Source organism: Sus scrofa, chromosome 12 (genome assembly GCF_054392235.1).
Source record: "Sus scrofa isolate SSC_HxYL_T2T_F1_AM1 chromosome 12, Sscrofa_HxYL_maternal_Yorkshire_Landrace_v2.0, whole genome shotgun sequence".
In the NCBI taxonomy this organism is placed as follows: Eukaryota; Metazoa; Chordata; class Mammalia; order Artiodactyla; family Suidae; genus Sus; species Sus scrofa.
This window is the reverse complement of record NC_139394.1, coordinates 59217671-59237424: the sequence shown is the minus strand read 5'-3', so window position 1 is coordinate 59237424 and position 19754 is coordinate 59217671. Positions and strand designations below refer to the sequence as shown.

General features: G+C 48.3%; 1 protein-coding gene across 17 annotated transcripts in view; it reads left to right on the top strand.

Annotated features, from left to right (window-relative positions):
• PIK3R6 (phosphoinositide-3-kinase regulatory subunit 6) overlaps positions 1 to 19754 on the top strand; it is a 60306-nt gene that overhangs the window by 8340 nt on the left and 32212 nt on the right. For 12 of the 17 annotated variants that reach the window (XR_014821841.1, XR_014821842.1, XR_014821839.1 and 9 more), the window contains one exon: positions 16765 to 16866. Coding sequence is in view for 9 of the 17 variants with exons in the window: in XM_084986124.1 (XP_084842250.1) it covers positions 16854 to 16866 (13 nt within the window). In the remaining 8 variants the exon portion in view is untranslated. Of the gene's footprint in view, positions 1 to 16764; positions 16876 to 19754 lie in introns of all 17 variants that reach the window. The other 5 variants (XR_014821840.1, XM_084986128.1, XM_084986121.1 and 2 more) reach the window with 1 other exon arrangement.

Genomic DNA, 19754 nt, shown 5'->3' with positions numbered 1-19754 from the left:
CTCCTCTGGGGAGCAGGGTCCTCGCCGGAGCCCTCGGGAGTCTGGAAAGCCCAGTGGGCCTCGTGGGGTGAGGGGTGAGGGGGCGCCCTCAGAACCCCACACTTTGCATTTTCGCCTCCGCTAATCCCATGCTCTAAACCAGAGAACTGGGTGCGATATCTGGCAAGTCTTAGACTTTCCATGGAGAGAAAAAAAGTCACAGTCCTGGAAATGACGTCTGGTCCTGACACCCCGGGGGCGGGAGGCAGCAGCGTTGGGAGGAGAGGGGCAGCTCCCTGGTGGGGAGGTCCTTTCTCTCTGGGCCAGAGTGGAGGGCGGGGGGCCGCAGGGGGACAGAGGGGTACTCCTGGGATACTCTGTGTCTTTCTTCCCAAAGGAGTGGCCATGGGTGGGCTGCCTGGCGGCTTTTTCTATCCGAACAGTCTGCCCAGGAGCCGGCAATGGGGGCAGGGGGCTGCGGCAGGCAGGGATCATCGGAAGCTGAGGTTGTCGTGGTGAAACACTGACCTGGAGCCAGGCCTCTTCAGACCCCCTAAACCCTCCCCTGTGCAGCCCTTCCTCCAGCCAGGAAGCCTTTGCCACGATCTCTGCACACGCAGGACGGGGCCCCCTCTGCTTCCTGCTGTGTACCTTAGAGCCACCTCTGTGGTCCCGTGGCTGGTACTGTGGCCTGCCTCACCCCATGTGACCAGCCATGTGTTTGCACCTGCCCGGGGGACTGTTCGTGGCTGATGTTCTGTGTTGAAGGAAGAACGCCCGCCGAATCCCACTTCATTCATTCCCTCATTCATTCTTTGTCTCTGGTCTCGTCTCCTGGCAAGAGCTGTGACGGGTCTAAGATTGTACCCTACTTGTCACTAACAAATTAGGCTGCCACAATTTGGGGGATGCTGGCAGAAAATATGAGACTCTAGAGTCAGCGGCCAAGGTCTTTATCGCTCTCGGGGCAGCCGGCGGCCTGAGCATCCTGCCCCCGAGTCGCAGGGGAGCAGTGCGGAGGGGGTCCCAAGTGACGGCTGCATGACATGGCCGAGGGGCCCTGAGCTTAGGAAAGCTGCTGTTTCTCACTATGAGCTGCAAGCAAAGCTGCCACCTTTGCCCTGGAAGGAGCCGCTGTCTCTGCTCCACTGGGTCTGCAAGAAAATCCGCCCTTGGCCTTGGAGAAGACTCTCTCTCTGTTCTGAGAATGTTCATGATACAAACCTTCTGGAAGAGAAGAGATGAGCTGGGACAGAAGCTCACAAGGCGGGCACAGACCCACGGAGGACAGTCTGCCAGCCCCTCCTACTGTCCCTTCACTGACTGTGCCCCAGCCGCGCTGTCCCTTGAAAAACCTCAGGCACCTCCCTCGTCAGCTCTTGACTGGCTTGTCCCTTTGTTGGGGAGGTTTCCTGCAGATAACACCTGGCTTCTTCCCTTGCTTCCTTCCCCAGGCAGGCTTCTACTCAGATGTCACCTCCTTAGTGACATCTTTTTTTGACATCTTTTTCAGAAGATGTCACTATTTAAAATTGCACCCCGCCCCCCCCCCCCGCCACCTCTGGACCCGCACAGCCCCTCTTAGCTCTTAGCATCTAATATTCAACTTAATTATTGCTTTTATCGTCTGTCCCCTCCACCCTTTATGAGAGCAGGTGTTTTGTCTACCTTAAATGATGGCCACATCCCCCAGGTCCCGGAACAGGGTCTAAGATAGAGAAGGGGCTCCATAAAGATTCATTGTGTGAATCCATCCACTTACTCGATCTTCATCTGAAGACCTGGTTGTCCCACTGGAGTCTGTAGGACACATGAGGCTCAATAACTATTGAGCAAATGAAACAAGGAATGACTGGCAGGCCCAGGTGGGGGGGCGGGGAAGGGAGGTCAGAGACCACAGGGCAGTGACCCCAGAGGGGGCTGCTTCTCTCGGGTTGTTGGGATTCACCCCTTGGCTGCCTTCTGTGCTGCCCGTGCCAGCTGCTGGAAATCCTCCCAGCTGGTGGCAGAGGCTGGAGTGTTTCTGTCCTGTGATGTCACGTCCTTGCCGTGACTCGGGGAACTAGGACAGGGCAGGGGCTTGGGAGCTGAGCGTGGACATGCCATTTGCTTGGCCAGTGGCACCAAAAAAAAGAGAAAGAGCCACAGCCTAAGATGGAGCCTGAGACAGATCCCCAGCGGGGTGGGGGTGGGGGTGGCATAGCACAACGTCCTAACCCCGGAGTCTGGGTCCCCCCTCTCCCCACTGGACTGCTGTCTCTTTCCCAGTACTTTTTTTTTCTCATTTTTTAAGAATTGTATTAAAATGCAGTGGATGTGCAGAAATCTGAGCATCAGCACCATCTCTGGTTCCCGTACCATTTGCTCGAACAACCATGTGGGACAGACTTGACTCTGCTCCCTCGCCTGGGGAGGGACAGCTTGGGGACAGGGACCCTGTCTTGTCTTAGCACAAGTGCCTGACAGTCACGATACAATGCGTCAGGTGCTGTGGAGAAGTAGAGAGGTTGATGGAATATTTGCCGAATGACTCACATGACACCACGGGGCAGCCCCAACGCGGGTCGGGTCCTTCACGTCTGTGAGTGATTCTCCCTGCGACCTGGGACCTGGGCCACAGGGTCAGTCCCCGGCTTCGGATGGTTTGACTTAAGATTTTTCGACTCGACATGGTGGGAAAGCGATGTGCATTCTGTAGAAACTGGACTTCAAGTGTTGATCTTTTCTTGGCCGGTACCGTGAGTGTGGTCCTCTCTGGCGATGCCGGGCAGGGCAGTGCCCAGCCGGCCCCGTGATCACAAGCCTCTGCCGTTGAGAGACGTGCGGCCACGCTGCACCCAGACAGCGGTTTCACTTTTAGCGTAGTATTCAATCCATTACACAAGAGTCAACCCTTGATTATCAAAGAGGCTTTGCGTTAGGCTGTTTTGCCCAAACGAGGGTTCGCGGAAGTTCTGAGCGCGTTTACGGTGGGCGGGGCTGAGCTGTGATGACGTCAGTAGGGTGGTCGTGTCCCAAGCATTTTTGACTTAGAATGTTTTCAACGCACGATGGGTTTATTGGGATGTAACCCTGTTCTAAGTTAAGGAAGATCTGTATAGCTTGTGGAGTGCCCGCTTGTCTGCCTCCAAAAGGCTGGCAGGGAGCGTGAACAATGCCACAGACAAGCTGATGGTGGACGCAGGAGGAGGGGTGACTATGGGGGCCTTGCGGGGGGCAACCAAGGCCCCCTGATGGGTGCTGCGTGGAAGTTCTTCCAGTTGCTCTAGTGATTCCTTTTAAGTAAAAGCTGAGTATCTAAATTTTTGTGCTAAATATGACTTTTTTTTGGGGGGGTGCACCCCTGGCATGTAGAAGTTCCTGGGCCAGGGATCGAACCCATGCCACAGTAGTGACCCGAGCCACTGCAGTGACAATGCCGGATCCTTAACCCACTGCCACAAGAGAACTCCAGATCTGACTTTTACATGTGGGCGGCACATTCCAATGTTCTAAAACTGTGGCTTCTGGGAAGAAGGACACTTTGCCTTTCACCGTATGGCATGTATACCTTTCAGACATTTGGCGTCTTTTTTGACATGAGCTGTGAATTCTAATAATATACCCGGCAGAGCAGGTCTCTGTGTGCCCCGTGCAAAAGTTACTGAACCAGGCTCATTTGCCCAACGCGAAGCAAGCCAAGTGCTAAGACACCAAGGTTTCCAGCAAGAAAGGGTTTATTTACGAGGCAGCTAAGGGAAGAGACCGGAGAACAAATCTCAGACCCGACTCGTTGAAGGCAAGGAGCAAGGGTACTTAGGAGATAAAGATGCGGTGGGGGCAGGCGATGGCCTTAAGAACAGGTCGTCCTCATTCTCTGCAGCTAAGCTACAGGTTCTTTTGGGGACACATGTTCTGAAAATGGCACCATTAACATGTCCTGAGGGTGGAGGTTTGGGGGCAGCTAATGTCAGACGGTCACCAAATGGACCCTCGCACATGCTCAGATGGAGGGTCAGTAATCTGTCTTCATGACTTTGAGCTCAATCTGGATTACAGCTGACTGTGAGTTCCTTAAAAAACAGAGTGGGGAGTTCCCATCGTGGCTCAGCGGTTAACAAACCCAACTAGCATCCATGAGGCTGCGGGTTTGATCCCTGGCCTCACTCAGTGGGTTAAGGACCCGGCATTGCTGTGGCTGTGGCGTGGGCTGGTGGCTACAGCTCCAATTGGACCCCTAGCCTGGGAACCTCCATCTGCCATGGGTACGGCCCTAAAAAAAGACAAACAAAAACAAACAAACAAAAAAACTTGGGCAAACGTCTTACTGTTAGGCTACGTGACGCTTGGAAGACAGGCACGTTTTTGTGAAAACAACGACGGTGAACCTGGTCAGCGAAGGCAGTTTATTATTTATTAATGGCTAACTGATAACCAAATGTGGTGTCATGAATCTGTGAAATGGGTGTGTGGTCAAGTTTGTTGTGGGCTTTGAGGCCAGTGTGCCAATCGTGGGTTGAGAATGTGGTGGGTAGGGCCGTGCTGGGGTCAGTAAGGAGTTAAACAGGCTGGTAGACCCCGAGCCGCTAAGGACAAGGACGGTGTCTCATACATTTATCTCTAGATGCTCTGGCCTGGCCCATGGAGACAGTGTTTCGTAAATTGTCTTTGATTTCCTCAGCTATCCAGCCACTCAAAACACTTCTAGGAGCTGGGAAGAGCGCTAGAGGGCCTCGGAGCAGCCCGAATGGATGTTCCAAGCCCATGGATGGGAGTTCCATGCTCTTTTTGTAGATCAGTCTCTTGGGCTTTGTCTCCACCTTTTGTGCACAAGACAAGCCCGTGTGCTCATCTGGCTTCCCAGCCTGCAGCAACTTGGCAGTCGGGTGAAAGAGCAGAGGCCACGCCAGGGCAGCTACCCGCACAGAGGGGCCTTTGTTCAAATGAGGGAGAAGCATATCCTCGGAACAGACACATGCAGCAAGCACCTCTTTGGATAAATGACAAAACCTCGCCCTCCCTGGCCGGGTACATTACCAAGAGGCCAGTGAGGCGGGGGGCTGGACGGTCGCCCCATCCACCTGCTTTATGCGTGGTGCAGCCCCCATGGCTGAAATAGGGATCATCCCTGAGAAAGTGGGGGCCGTTCAGTACAGGATGGAGGCTTCCTTCCCCCGCCAACGGGCCCTGAAATCTTCACCGTGTTACAGCGCGGTACGTGCAGTCAGCTCCCACGAGGTGCATCGCGAAAACCTCAGGGGCTTGTGTGGGTGCTTAACCGGGCAGGCTTTACTTCCTGAGAAAGTCATGTCCTCCTGAAGTGAAACCAAGGAGACGTTGATGCATTTTGAGAATGACCTGGGTTCTGCTTCTTTCTGTTTCCTGTCTGGTGCAAGCTTGACCCTGAGGGCTCTCCCCCACACCGGTGCGGTCAGCTGCCCCGACGGACAGGAAATAGAGGACAGAGGTCCCCTCAGAGGAACAAGGAGGTAGCACAGAGCATCCCCAGGACCCGCACCAGTGTGTATATGGGCACTGAATAAGTGTTTGATGAATGAATGAGTGAGTGAATGAACAAATAGAGGAACGAACAGGAAAGTCTTCTGACAGTGATTGTTCAAGCTTCTTAGAATTTTACTTCCAATTAAAAATCAGCCCAGACCACCCCCAGCTTTTCAAAGTAAGTCCAGAGGGGGGGGGCACCCATGGCATGTGGATGTTCCTGGGCCAGTGATCAAACCCATGCCTCAGCAGCGACCGGAGCTGCTGCTGCAGTGGCAATGCTGGGTCCTTAACCCGCTGCGCCATGAGGGAACTCCAAGGGCTGTTTTAGAAAGACGGGTCAGGAAAGGCCTCTCTAAAGAGGTGGCATTTAAAATGAGACCTGAGGGAGTTCCCTGGTGGCCTAGTGGGTTAAGGATCTGGCATTGTCACTGCTGTGGCACAGATTCGATTCGTGGCCTGGGAACTTCTGTATGCCAGGACATAGCCAAAAAAAAAAAAAAAAAACTCACAAAGGGCAGTAAAATGAGACTTGAATGTTGAGAAGGAGCTAGCTGTGACAAAAGCTTGGGAAAAAGGTGTTCCAGGCAGAAGCATGCAGAGGCCCCGAGGTAGGACTGAGGAACACAAAGAGCCCTGAGGTGCGAGGCTGGTGAGCCAGAGGGAGAGCGGAATGAGACGGGGCTGGGAAGGTGTGCCGGGCTCAGATCTGGCCAGGCTTCGGCAGGATGAATGCGGGGTTCATTGTGAGGTCTGAGGGAGGTCCTTGGAGGGCTTTCATTGGGGGCTGGATTGTAGGGGGGACTGGAAGCTGTGAGGCCCACTGGGGGCACCACTCTAGTCTGAGCCAGAGCCGATGGTGGCTTGGACCCGGGACGGGGGCAGGTGGCAGGGGGTGGGGGGGGAGGCAGTGGGGTTGGAGCAAAGGTTATTAGATCCTTCCTCACAGCTGATGGGGGGGACTTGGGAACCTAACTTTGTAGGTCCCCCTCGAGACGCTTCTCTGGGCTTCCCTCCCCCCCAGGATTGGGGGTCCTGACCCAGATCTGCCCTGTCCGTGCTGCCTGTCTATCTGGGCAGTGGCTCTGACCACAGCATTGTTGTCATTTTCCGGCTCCTCTCCCTGGACTGGGAGCCCCCCGAGGTCTTTCACTCATGGTCGATTTTCATGTTTGAATCTTCGCAGTTCACTTCGATTTCAGGAGCTACCCTTACCCGCCAAACCGTGCCGCTGAGCATCTGCAGAATGAACAGCATGAATGCTTTTGCCACTTTCCCCTCTTTAGTTTGGGTCCCCAACGTCCAAGCCCAGCCCTTGCTCAAAATGCTGTCATAAAATCATCTGACGTTCTGCCTGACGCTTCTGGGTGCTCCTCTCACGAACAGAGGAGGCACCTGCAGCTCAGAGAGGCCCCCGTGGGCCACCAGGAGGCGGGGGGAGGGGCTGGGACTTGAACCTGATTCTTCAGACTCCAGCCCATTACCCCTCCGCCTGGTGTGGGCAGCCTCACAGCTCAGCAGCCTCAGGGACCCAGGAGTTGAGAGAAGAGCAATTATTTTAATAGGTTTATCGTTTTTTCCCCTCCAGTTATACGTTACACACAGTGCAACACACTGGTCGTGTTCTTGAATAAGGAACTCAGGGTGTCTGGTTTATTATTATTATTATTATTATCATTATTATTGACTGCCTAGAGGCATATGGAGTTCCCAGGCCAGGGATCAGATCCCAGCCACAGTTGTGACCTGATGCTATAGCTGTGGCAGCACCAGATCCTTTAACCCACTGTGCCAGGCTGGGGTTAGGACCTATCTCCTGGTGCTGCAGAGACGCCGCCGAGCGTGTTTTGCCACAGCAGGAACTCCTGTTTTATTATTTGGCTTCCCAACTTAAATATATGTCAGCACTCTCTCTGTCTCTTTCTCTCTTTTTCTATTGGCTGCACCTGGGGCATGTGAACGCTCCCAGGCCAGGGATTGAACCTGTGCCACGGCAGCGACCTGAGCTGCTGCAGTGACAATGCCAGATGCTTAACTCACTGGGCCGCAAGAGAACTCCTCGGCTCTCTCTTTTGTGTGCCATTTGTCATATAATAAAAATAAAGTCAAAGATACTTAACATTCAGGAATCAGATGTAGAGGAGTTCCCGTCGTGACTCAGTGATTAATGAATCTGGCCAGTATCCACGAGGACACAGGTTCGATCCCTGGCCTCGCTAAGTGGGTTAAGGATCCCGCATCACTGTGAGCTGTGGTGTAGGTCTTAGACACGGCTTGGATCCCACGTTACTGTGGCTGTGGTGTAGGCCGGCAGCTAGAGCTCTGATTCCACCCCTGGCCTGGGAACTTCCACATGCTGCAGGTGCGGCCCTAAAAATGAATGAATGAATAAATAAATAAATAGAGATAACTCTTTTTTTTGTTTATTTGTTTGTTTTTGTTTTAAACAGAGCTACAGTACTGTTACCTCTCTCTGCCCAGATTTCTGTGATGGTCAAATTCCCAGTTACCTCGAATGTTGTGGGGTTTGGTAATGGTTTGAATTAGGATTGAAACAAGATTCACACGTTCACTTGGTTTCTGATGTCTCTTAAATGCCATTAATCTATAGCCCCTCTTCCTTCGCTTCGTGTCTCCCCTCCCACCATCACCCCACCTTCCTTGTGATTATCTGTTAAATAACACAGAATGTTTGTCCTGTAGAGTTGATCAGAGCCTGGAGTTCCCGTTGTGGCGCAGTGGAAGTGAATCCGACTAGGACCCATGAGGTTACGGGTTCAATCCCTGGCCTTGCTCAGTGGGTTAAGGATCTGGCATGGCCGTGAGCTGTGGTGTAGTTCGCAGACGCAGCTCTGATCTGGCGTTGCTGTGGCTGTGGTGTAGGCTGGCAGCTACAGCTCCAATTCGACCCCTAGCCTGGGAACCTCCATATGCCGCAAGTGCAGCCCTAAAAAGCAAAGCAAAAAAAAAAAGTTTATCGGAGCCTAGACTTTGCATCCTAGTAACATGTGTCAGCAAGTTCTGTATTTCCTGTAAGTTGGTAATTAGATATAGAGGCTTTTTTGCTCTTAGAATATATAAAACATGCACAAATTGAAAAAAATCAAAATGATCAAAAAGAGTACAGAGCAAAATGTCCATTTTCCACCCCAGTTCCTCGGATGTTTTCCAGAAGGTAGCTGTGCCTCGTGTGTAAATGCTCTGGAGTTTTATAAAGATGCGAGAGCACCACTGAACAAGCTTTCCTTTTTTTTTTCTTTTGTAAATTCTAGAATTTTTTTTTAAAGCATACTTTATTTACTTATGTCTTTGTGCTATTTCTTGGGCCGCTCCCGCGGCATATGGAGGTTCCCAGGCTAGGGGTGGAATCGGAGCTGTAGCCACCGGCCTACGCCAGAGCCACAGCAACGCGGGATCCGAGCCGCGTCTGCAACCTACACCACAGCTCACGGCAACGCCGGATCGTTAACCCACTGAGCAAGGGCAGGGACCGAACCCGCAACCTCATGGTTCCTAGTCGGATTCGTTTCTGCTGGGCCACAAAGGGAACTCCAAGTTTTAGGCATTCTAGTAGGTATATAGCGGAATCTCATAGTTTAAATCTGCATTCCCATATTAGCTAATAAAGTGCATTTTTTTCTTATGCTTATTTGCCACTCATTTTAATGAACTCTCTATTAAAATGTTTTGCCCATTGAGGAGTATTATTTCTTTTCCTATGATTGAGTTTTGAGAGGTTTTTTTTTAATATATCTTGGAAACAACTTCTTTGTCAAATATGGGATTTGAAAATAATTTTCTCCAAGTCTGTAGTTTGTGTTTTCACTCCCTTAAAGATAGCTTTCATAAAGTCAAAGTTTTTTAATTTTGGCAAAGTCCAACTTATCAGTTTTTTTTTTTTTCTCTTATGGGTCATGCTTGTGGTATTTTATTTAAGAACTCCTCCCGTAACCCCAAACGTCACTAAGACTTTTTCCTATATTTTCTTCTAAAAGTTTACAGTATTACATGTTACACTCAGATCTGTGATATATTTCGAGTTCATTTTGTTTGACGATGTGGGCTTAAGTCGATACCTTTTTTTAATATATTGATAATGAAATACTTCAACACCATTTGTTGAAAAGACTATCCTTTGTGCATTGACTTGCCTTCATAACTTTGTCAAAAATCAATTAGCCATGTCTTTGTGGATCTATTTCTGGACACTGCTCTGTATCTAGTCCTTCACAAATAACTTTATGACAGTTCTTTGAAAAAGACTATGACAAGTTCCTCTGTGGCTCAGCGGGTTAGGGATGTGCTGTTGTCATTGCTGTGTCTCTGGTTGCTGCTGTGGCTCTAGTTTGATCCCTGGCCTGGGAACTTTTGCATGCTGTGGGCACAGCCACAAACAAATAAACAAACAAAGACAAAGTGAGAGGAGTGCCCAGATTTTTTTTCAAAATTGTTTGGCTACTCCACTGCCTTATGAATCTTAGAATCTGCTTCTCTGTATCAACAAAAATATATTGCTGGGTTTTTTTTGTTTTTGTTTTTTGTTTTTTTGGCTGCACCTATGGCATGTGGGAGTTCCGGGCCAGGGATTGAACCCATGCCACAACAGTAACCAGAGCCACAGCAGTGGCAATGCCTGATCCTTAACCCAATGAGCCACCAGGGAATTCTGCTGGTACTGTTATTGGAATTACTTTTTTTTTTTTTTTTTTGCTTTTTTTAGGGCTGCTCCTGTGGCTTATGGAGGTTCCCAGGCTAGGGGTCAAATCAGAGCTGTAGTTGCCAGTCTACACCACCGCCATAGCAACACTAGATCCAAGCCGAATCTATAACCTACACCACAGCTCATAGTAGCACTGGATCCTTAACCTTGAGCAAGGCCAAGGATCAAATCTTTATCTTCCTGGATACTGGTTGGGTTCATTTCTGCTGAGCCACAACAGGAACTCCAGAATTACATTGAATTTATAAATCAATTTAGGGAGATGTAAAGTCTTTTTTTTGGCTTTTCTAGGGCCGTGCCTGAGGTATATGGAAGTTCGAATGAGAGCTGTAGCCACCGGCCTACACCAGAGCCACAGCAACACGGGACCCGAGCCGCGTCTGTGACCTACACCACAGCTCACGGCCATGCCAGATCCTTCACCCACTGAGCAAGGCCAGGGATCGAACCCCCAACCTCATGGTTCCCAGTTGAATTCGTTAACCACTGAGCCACGATGGGAACGAGGTTTAAAATCTTAAACATAGTGGGTCTTCCAAATCATAAACATTGTGTGTGTCTTCATTTAGTTAAGTCTTTGATTTCTTTCATCAGCATTTTATAGTTTTCACCATGCAGCTCTTCCACATGATTTGATAGACTTATACCTAAGTATGTCTGTTCTTTCTTTTGGAGCTATTTTCAGTGGCCTTGTGTTTTCGATTTGGGTTTCCAGGTGTTCATTTTTGGCATATATAAATATGACTGATGTTTTATGTTGACCCTGTATCTAGTGACCTCTAAACTCACTTATTAGTTCTAGGAAATTCTTTCAGATTTTTTTAATGTGGACTTGTGACCTTTGAATAGGGTCATTTTATTTGCAAATAGTTTTTCTTTCTTTCTTTCTTTCTTTCTTTCTTTCTTTCTTTCTTTCTTTCTTTCTTTCTTTCTTTCTTTCTCTCTTTCTTTCTTTCTTTCTATCTGTATAACTCTTTTACTTTCTCCCTTTCCCCCCACCCCATGACGCAAGATGCCAGTATTCAGTTGAATTGGTGGATGGGAATGCTGCGAGTGAATCTTCTCCCCTCTTCCTAATCTTTGTGGGGAAACATGGAATCGTTCACTGTTCCGTTTGTTAGCTGTGGGGTTTTTTGGGTAGATGCCCTTTATTAATGAAGGTCCCTTGTGTTTCTGATTTGCTGGACATTTTTTTTTATCAAGAATGAGTATTAAAGTTTGTCAGGAGTTCCCGTCGTGGCGCAGTGGTTAACGAATCCGACTAGGAACCATGAGGTTGCGGGTTCGATCCCTGCCCTTGCTCAGTGGGTTAACGATCCGGCGTTGCCATGAGCTGTGGTGTAGGTTGCAGATGCGGCTCGGATCCCGCGTTGCTGTGGCTCTGGCGTAGGCCGGTGGCTACAGCTCCGATTCAACCCCTAGCCTGGGAACCTCCATATGCCGTGGGATCGGCCCAAGAAATAGCAACAACAACAACAAAAAAGACAAAAGACAAAAAAAATAAATAAATAAATAAAGTTTGTCACATGTGGCGCAGCGGAAACGACTCCGTCGCGTATCCATGGGGATGCGGGTTGGACCCCTGGCCTCGCTCAGTGGGATCTGATGTTGCCGTGAGCTGTGGTGTAGGTGGTAGATGTGGCTCGGATCCCAGGTTGCTGTGGCTGTGGTGCAGGCCGGCAGCTGCAGCTCCATTTGGACCCCTAACCTGGGAACCTCCATATGCCGCGGGTGTGGCCCTAAAAAGAAAAAAATAAAATAAAATTAATTTGTCAACTGCTTTTATTACAGTAATTCATAGGATCATATGTTTTTTCTTTTTTAGTCTTTAATGACATGGTCAATTACACTGATTGACTTTTAAATATTGAAACAGTCTTGAATCCCTGGGATAAAACCCTTTAGATTGTTATGCATTATTCTTTTTATATATTTGCTGGACTTGGCCTGTTAGGATTTTGTTGAACAGTTTTTCACATGTTTGCCAGGAACATTGGTCTGTTTTCTTGTACGATCTTTGGTTTCGGTATCGGGTTAGTGCTGTGGTCATAAAATGAGCTGGAATCGTTTCTTCCTCTTGCGTTTTCTGGGCCCTCAGATTATTTAGAAATGTGTTGTTTAGTATATACACATATTTGGAGGTTTTTCAAATGATCTTTATGTTACTGACTTAATTTCGTTATGGTGAGCAAACCCACTTTGTACAATTTCAATTACTCCAAACATGTGAAGGTCTGTTTTATGATCCAGGGAATGGTCTGTCTTGGTGAATGTTTCATGTGCACTTGAGTTTATAGTCTGTTATTTTGTTGTGTGCAGTGTTTTATAAATGCCAGTTAAATTCGGTTGGTTGATGGTATTGTTCAGTTTTTCTGTATTTTTGCTGATTCTCCCTCTGCTTGTTCTATCAGTTACTGAGAGGATTGTTAAAATCTCTAACTGTGATTGTGGATTTGTCTACTTATCCTTGGGTTTTATTCATTTTTTCCTTATGTATTTTTGAAGCCCTTTTGTTGGGTGCATATGTATTTAAGATTGTTATGTCTTCTTTATAAATAGACCCTTTTATCATTATGCAAATGTCTTTCTTTATTCCTGGTAATTTTCCTTGCTCTGAAATCTAATTTGTCTCTTATAAATAGAGCCATCCAGTTTCCTTTTGGTTAGTATTTGCATACTATATTTTTTCCTGCTCTTTGTCTTTTAATGTATATGGCATTATACATATGGCATTATATTTTTGTTTTGTTTTGTTTTTGTCTTTTTAGGGCCACCCCTGTGGCATATGGAAGTTCTGAGGCTAGGGGTGAAACCAGAGTTGTAGCTGCCAGCCTGTGCCACAGCTCATGGCAGTGCTGGATCCTTAACCCAGTGAGTGAGGCCAGGGATTTGAACCCACATTCTCATGGATACTAGTTAGATTCATTACCACTGAGCCACAGCAGGAACTCCCTGACATTATATTTGAAGTGAATGTATTGCAAACAGCATAGAATTAGTTTTGGTTTTGTTTTTTCTGTCTGTGCTCATAATCCTTTAGTTGGTGTGTTTAGACCATTTATATTTAATGAATTATTGATATGTTTTAATTTAGGTATACTACTTTATTATTTATTTTCTGTTTCTTATTCCTGGGTTTTGTTTTTCTGATAGAGGGGGGAAAAAAAAAGAATTCTTCCTGTGCCCTTAGAACCACAGTTTCTCTCAGAGAGAATTCCCCTTCCTCAAAATTTTAGGACCTGCATGGCCACAAATGCCATTATTGTCATTGCTACCAGTTGTCCCAGGATTGCCTGGAGGATGTAGCAGGAAAAACCAGAGAAAACCAAGGGGGAGTTCTCTTGTGGTGCAGTGGGTTAAGGATACGGCATTGTCACTGCAGTGGCTGGGGTCGCTGCTGTGGTATGGGTTCGAGCCCTGGCCCAGGAACTTCCACATGCTGTGGACACATGCCTTAAAAAATAGTTTCTTTAAAAAAATCCATTTTATTAATTCACAATTCAACTTCCTTACATTTTTGGCCACGCCCACAGCCTGTGGAAGTTCCCGGGCCAGGAATCAAACCCAAGGCACAGCAGCGACCTGAGACACTGTAGTGGCAATGCCTGACCCTTAACCTGCCATGCCACAGGAGAATTCCAGAAAACTGTTTTAATGAAGCTTTTTGTACATATTCCTATTCACTTGTCCAGTTATTTCCTTAGGAGAAATTCCTAAAAGTGAAATTGGACAAAAAAGCGTGCACATTTTGAGTTTTGACACACGTGGCCCAGCTGCCCTCTAGAGAAGCCACACCCATTTCCACTCGTGCCCGCTGAGGGTGGCAGCAGATTTTCTCACATCCTCACCAACAGTTGATGATGTTATTTTTTCTAATATTTATCCATGGTGTATCACATGTGAATATCTGTTTCTATGATATCAATAGGGTAAGATTATTCAGAGTACCTGAGAATTTTAGTATATTCAATTGAATTATTTGATAATTATTTTAAATTTGACTTTCATATTTATAGATGAGCCTGATCTATTTGTTTATCGTGGTAAAATACACCCACCATAAAGTTTACCCATTTAAACTCCTTTAACGTGCACGATTCAGTGGCGTGCAGTGCGTTCCTGGTGTGACATGATTCGTCATCACTACTGTCCAGGTCCCGATGAGCCCATTTTATCCTCCCAGGTGGAAACGCTGTCTGTACCTGTTAAACAGAAACTGCCCATTCCTTCCTCCCCCTTAGCTTCCAGTAACCCCTGTCATGTGGTCTGTCTTTGTGAATGTGCTTATTTTGCCTGCCTCGTGTAGAGGCATGCGTATAGCATTTGTCCTTAGTGTCTGGCTGATCTCACTCAGCATGCTGTTTTCAGGGTTCACCCGCACTGTAGCCCGTATCAGAATGGCATTCTTTTTTAAGGCTGCACACTTTTGCGTTGTGTGTATAGACCGTATTTTGTGTAGCCAGTCACCTGTCATGGACACTTGGAGTATTTCTACCTTGGCCGTTTTGAATAAGGCTGCTATGAACATCGCTGTACGAGGATCTGATAGATTTCTATTTGCAGTTCTTTCGGGTATTTACATAGAAGTGGGATTGCTGGTAAACCAGGCGGTAAGTCTCTGTTTAGCTTTCTGAGGAATCGCCATGCTATTTTCTGCTGCAGCTGCACCATTGCACATTCCAGCCAACAACACGCTCAGGTCCTTATGTCTCTGCACCTTTACCAACACTAGTTGTTTTTTGTTGGGTTTTTTTTTTTCTTTCCTTCTTGCTTTTTTTTTTTTTTTTTTTGGCTGCACCTGTGGCACATAGAAGTTCCCCGGTCAGCAGTCGAAGTCTCGCCTCTGCAGCGAGCCAAGCCACTTCAGTGACAATGCTGGACCCTTCACCCATGGCACCACAAGGGAACTCCTTGTTTTTCTTTTTATATCCCAATAGATGGGACGTGCTTTACCTATTTTTAAAAACTTCCTTTTTAGGAGTTCCCGTCGTGGCGCAGTGGTTAACGAATCCGACTAGGAACCATGAGGTTGCGGGTTCGGTCCCTGCCCTTGCTCAGTGGGTTAACGATCCGGCGTTGCCGTGAGCTGTGGTGTAGGTTGCAGATGCGGCTCGGATCCCGCGTTGCTGTGGCTCTGGCGTAGGCCAGTGGCTACAGCTCTGATTGGACCCCTAGCCTGGGAACCTCCATATGCCGTGGAGCGGCCCAAGAAATGACAACAACAACAAAAGACAAAAAAAAAAAAAAAAAAATTAAAAAAAAAATAAAAAAAAAAAAAAAAAAAATAAAAACTTCCTTTTTAGATCAGAGATAAGCTGGCGTTTTCAGAGAATCTTTTCCTCTCTCTCTGTGCTTTGGAACAGTTTAAGTAACATAGAAATTTTTTTTACTCTTCAAGTTTGAGAGAACTTATCAGAGGAAACATCTGAGCCAGACACCCAACCCCCACTTCTTTTTTAGGGCCGCACACGAGGCATATGAGATTCCCAGGCTAGGGGTCAAAGTGGAGCTGCAGCTGCCAGCCTACACCACAGCCACAGCTCACAGCAATGCCAGATCCTTAACTCACTAAGCAGGGCCAGGGATCGAACCTGTGTCCTCATGGTTCCTAGTCAGGTTTGTTACAGCTGAGCCACGGTGGAAACTCCAGACAGACACCACTTTTTAAGAGCTAAGTCTTTGGCAACTTTTTTCTGTTTCCACCCTGGTTCTAACATAAGCAGTTTTACCCTCTTTTCTGAAGCCTTTGAGTCATTTTTGTTTTCCCAGAAAACCATGTGTGATATAGAGGGTTCAGACCTTTATATTATCGTTTTGTTCTCTCTCTAGCTTTCCCAAATATGTGTGTATTTTCCTTTTGCAAAGAACACGCTCTTGGATTCAATCAGCATTCCTCTGCTTTTCAGTTGTGCAGTGCATTGCCCTGGGAAGCAGACTTTGGGAGCCTCTCCAGCTGGGGTCACCATGGGACAGCCTGGGGTCATGACTGAAATCCTGAACCCTAGAGCCAGATGGCCTGAGTTCAAGGGCTCGTTCCTTTACGAATTAGCTATTTGACCTTGAGTCGTTATTTAGCCTCTCTGGGCATCCCTATCTGCAGAGTTCAGAGAACATCATACCTCATGAGGTTAATACGAAAGAGTTGATAGTTTTTAAGTGCTTAGAAGTGTGCCTGGGAGTTCCTGTTGTGGCTCAGTGGAAACGAATCTGACTAGCATCCATGAGGACGCAGGTTCGATCCCTGGCCTCACTCAGTGGGTTAAGGACCCGACATTGCCGCGAGCTGTGCTGTAGGTTGCAGACGCGGCTTGGATCCCATGTGGCTATGGCTGTGGTGTAGGCCTGCAGCTGCAGCTCTGATTGGATCCCTAGCCTGGGAACCTCCATATGCCGTGGGGGTGGCCCTAAAAGGAGGGGGAGGAAAGGGTGCCTGGCATATAGCAAGCACCCCAAAAGTGCTTCTTAAATAACCCGAACTCCCCTCCAGTGTGTTAGACGCCTCGGTCCCCAGGAGGCCTCTCCAGTCTCCAGATGTGCTCTCTGCACTTCCCCGCCCCTTACACTAACTGTCTCTTATTTTGCAGAACCACCTCTCCGCAGAAAAAGAACCACTTTACTTTCCATTCTGCAGCCCGAGACAACCACATCCTCCTCACACACAGCCCAGGCTCCCATGGAGAGCTCAGGTCAGTCTGGTCAGTGTCGTCTGGGGGAGAGGGGTCTGCTTACTTGGCTGCAGAGTGGGGAGGGCCCCTCTGGCAGGTGGCAATGCCCCCCCCGGGCTGGCAGGACCACTTCCACCCAGCCAGGCTGGGAGACCCCAACTCAGCTGCCCAAATTGGAGAATATCTTGAAAAACAGGCATCCACAGGCTGATAGGAGCCTCAGCTGCTGGCCAGTCACTGAGCTGGACATTGGAAACCATGACAGCAAGAGCCAAAATTTATTGCCAAACACTTGTATTGTTTAATAGAAACTTCTGTGGCCCTTATAATATATCAAGTAGTGGGAAAAAGCTGTAGACAATTATTAACTTGTTTAGTCTTCATAAAGCCCCCATCAGATAGAGTGTATAACTACTTTCATTTTACAGAAAGGGCAAAGGGAGGCACAGAGAGGACAGATATTGTTCCCAAGGTCACATGGATATTATACGGTCAAATCAGGATTTGAAGCCAGCTGTCTAGGTCGCAGCATCCAGCTGTGAACGTTGCCTCATGCAGACATCGGAAGGATTCTGTGACGTAGGGTTGTCAGTAGGATTGTCCTCATTTTACTGGAAGGGGAGACAGGCTCAGAGAGGTTAGGGAATTTGCTTGAAGCTACACAGCCGGTAAGTGGCAGAGCCAGGATTGGCACTCAGGTCTGGCTGATTCCAGAACCTCTTCCTCCTACACCAACCTGGGACAACGAGCAGAGAAGACACTTGCCCCCAAATGTGTATCTTCTAAGGTTCCCCCAGCAAGTCAGAGACCACTCCTCCAGCTCGCAGGCATAGACTCCTATGCCACTGAAGATCCCTGTCCCCAGGGAGGGTAGAGGACACACCAGGGAGGCTCAGCCACCAGGCTGTCATTGTTCCTAGGATATGCATCCTTCCACCCCACACTCACTCTCAGCCTCAGCCAATCAGAAGAAGCGTCAACTTGTAAGTCACCCAATCAGAAGCTTCAACCAGCGAATTACCCAGTCAGGAGCTTCAGCCAGGGAACCTTGGTGTCGCCCTATTCCTGGTTGTCTTTAACCAGCTGGGGTTTGGTTATCAGGAAGAATAGGGGTTGGGAGGTCGCACTGCAGAAATCTACATATTTCAAAAGCCACTTACTTTGCACTCACTTTAGTGATAACAATAAAGACACACTGAACTGTGTTTAGGAAAGAGGTGCACTGATAAAGGTTTTTTGGAGACAAGCAGTAGAAACCCATATGGTTAATTTCATTTGCAACAATAAAAAGTAGCGGAGCATGGAGGAACCGCTGATGCAGCAGGCACCAGAAAAGGAGCAGACACATCTGCCACCAGGACAAGGAGAGGGAGGCGGTGACCTCAGAGAGTGCTCCAGGCTTCCTCCAGTCCTGGCCATCATCGGCACAAAGGTCATGCAGACTGAGAAGGGGTCCATTGGCCGTCTTGGTCCTATGCCACTCCAAGGCCAGGGCAGAGCAGGGCACTTGGATCGCAGACTCACCAAGATTACAATGAGCAGGGAAGGCTACTGGGCAGGTGAGACCACCGACATCCACCCCCAAAGATGTGACAGATGACCCCCTACCCACAATGCACTGGGTGAAAGAAATATCCCCAGATTATCACGCTTGCCCTGGAAGCTCAGAAGGGGAGTTTCCTGCCATGACCAGGACTGCAGTGGTTCTGGCTGGCTTCCCAAATTACACTTGTTTTTAACTTTCCCCACCTTCCTACAGTAATTAGAGTCCACTCATCCTAGAGTTAAGAGGGGCACCTTGGAGTTTCTGCTGTGGCACAGTGGGTTAAAGAGCTGGTGGTGCCACAGCTGTGGCATAGCTCATAGCTGCAGCTCAGATTTGATCCCTGGCCTGGGAACTTCCATGTGCAGCAGGTGCAGCCAGAAAAAAAAAAAAAAAAAAAGAAGAAGAGGGGGACAGGGACCTGAAAAGTAGGATATTTCTTTTGAAGGCTGCAAAAGAGTGATGTTTCAAGATGCCCAAAGGAATTGTTATGTTGCCGTTCCTGCAAATAGGGGCAAGATGGCAAACATTTTTAGACCCATCTGAAACTTTATTGCATGTTGGGGGAAGGCGGGGATCAGGCATGGGAGGGAGGAAAGCGGAGTGGGAGCTGTGTGACTCCGGCCTGTGTTGCGTGTGGGTGCTGAGCACAGGATGTGAATGAACAGCTGAAATGTGGAGATGGAGCTGTCCGTGCATCTGGGGATTCTCAGACCAGTCCTCGCCCCGGGGGAAGGGCCGTCAGTGAGGTCCAGATCGTCAGCACAGGCTCCAGGAAAACGGACCCCAGCTCAGGGGTCAAGGTCAGGAAAAGGTCATGCTTCAAAATAGAAACCAGTAAACACAACAGGTACCAAGTGACCTTGGCCTCTACAGAGCTAAGCTGCCTCAGGTGTTCTAGGCCTGCATTGGATTACCCACAAACAAACCAGATTCTTCTCAAGTGTATTGCAGCTCACCTGGCCTGAAGGAGTGGGACCCCCAGTTAGGGGTTTTATTGTGGTCTTAAAGGGAGTCAAGGAGTTCCCGTGGTGGCTCAGTGGTTAACAAATCCCACTAGGAACCATGAGGTTGCGGGTTCGGTCCCTGGCCTTGCTCAGTGGGTTAAGGATCCGGCGTTGCCGTGAGCTGTGGTGTAGGTTGCAGACACGGCTCGGATCCCACGTTGCTGTGGCTCTGGCGTAGGCCGGCGGCTATAGCTCCGATTAAACTCCTAGCCTGGGAACCTCTATATGCCACGAGTGTGGCCCTAGAAAAGGCATAAAGACAAAAAAAAAAAATATATATATATATATATATATATATTAGAAAAAAAAAAAAAGGGAGTCGACCAGAAAGAGTTGGTTTGTTTCCACTTCCATGCTAG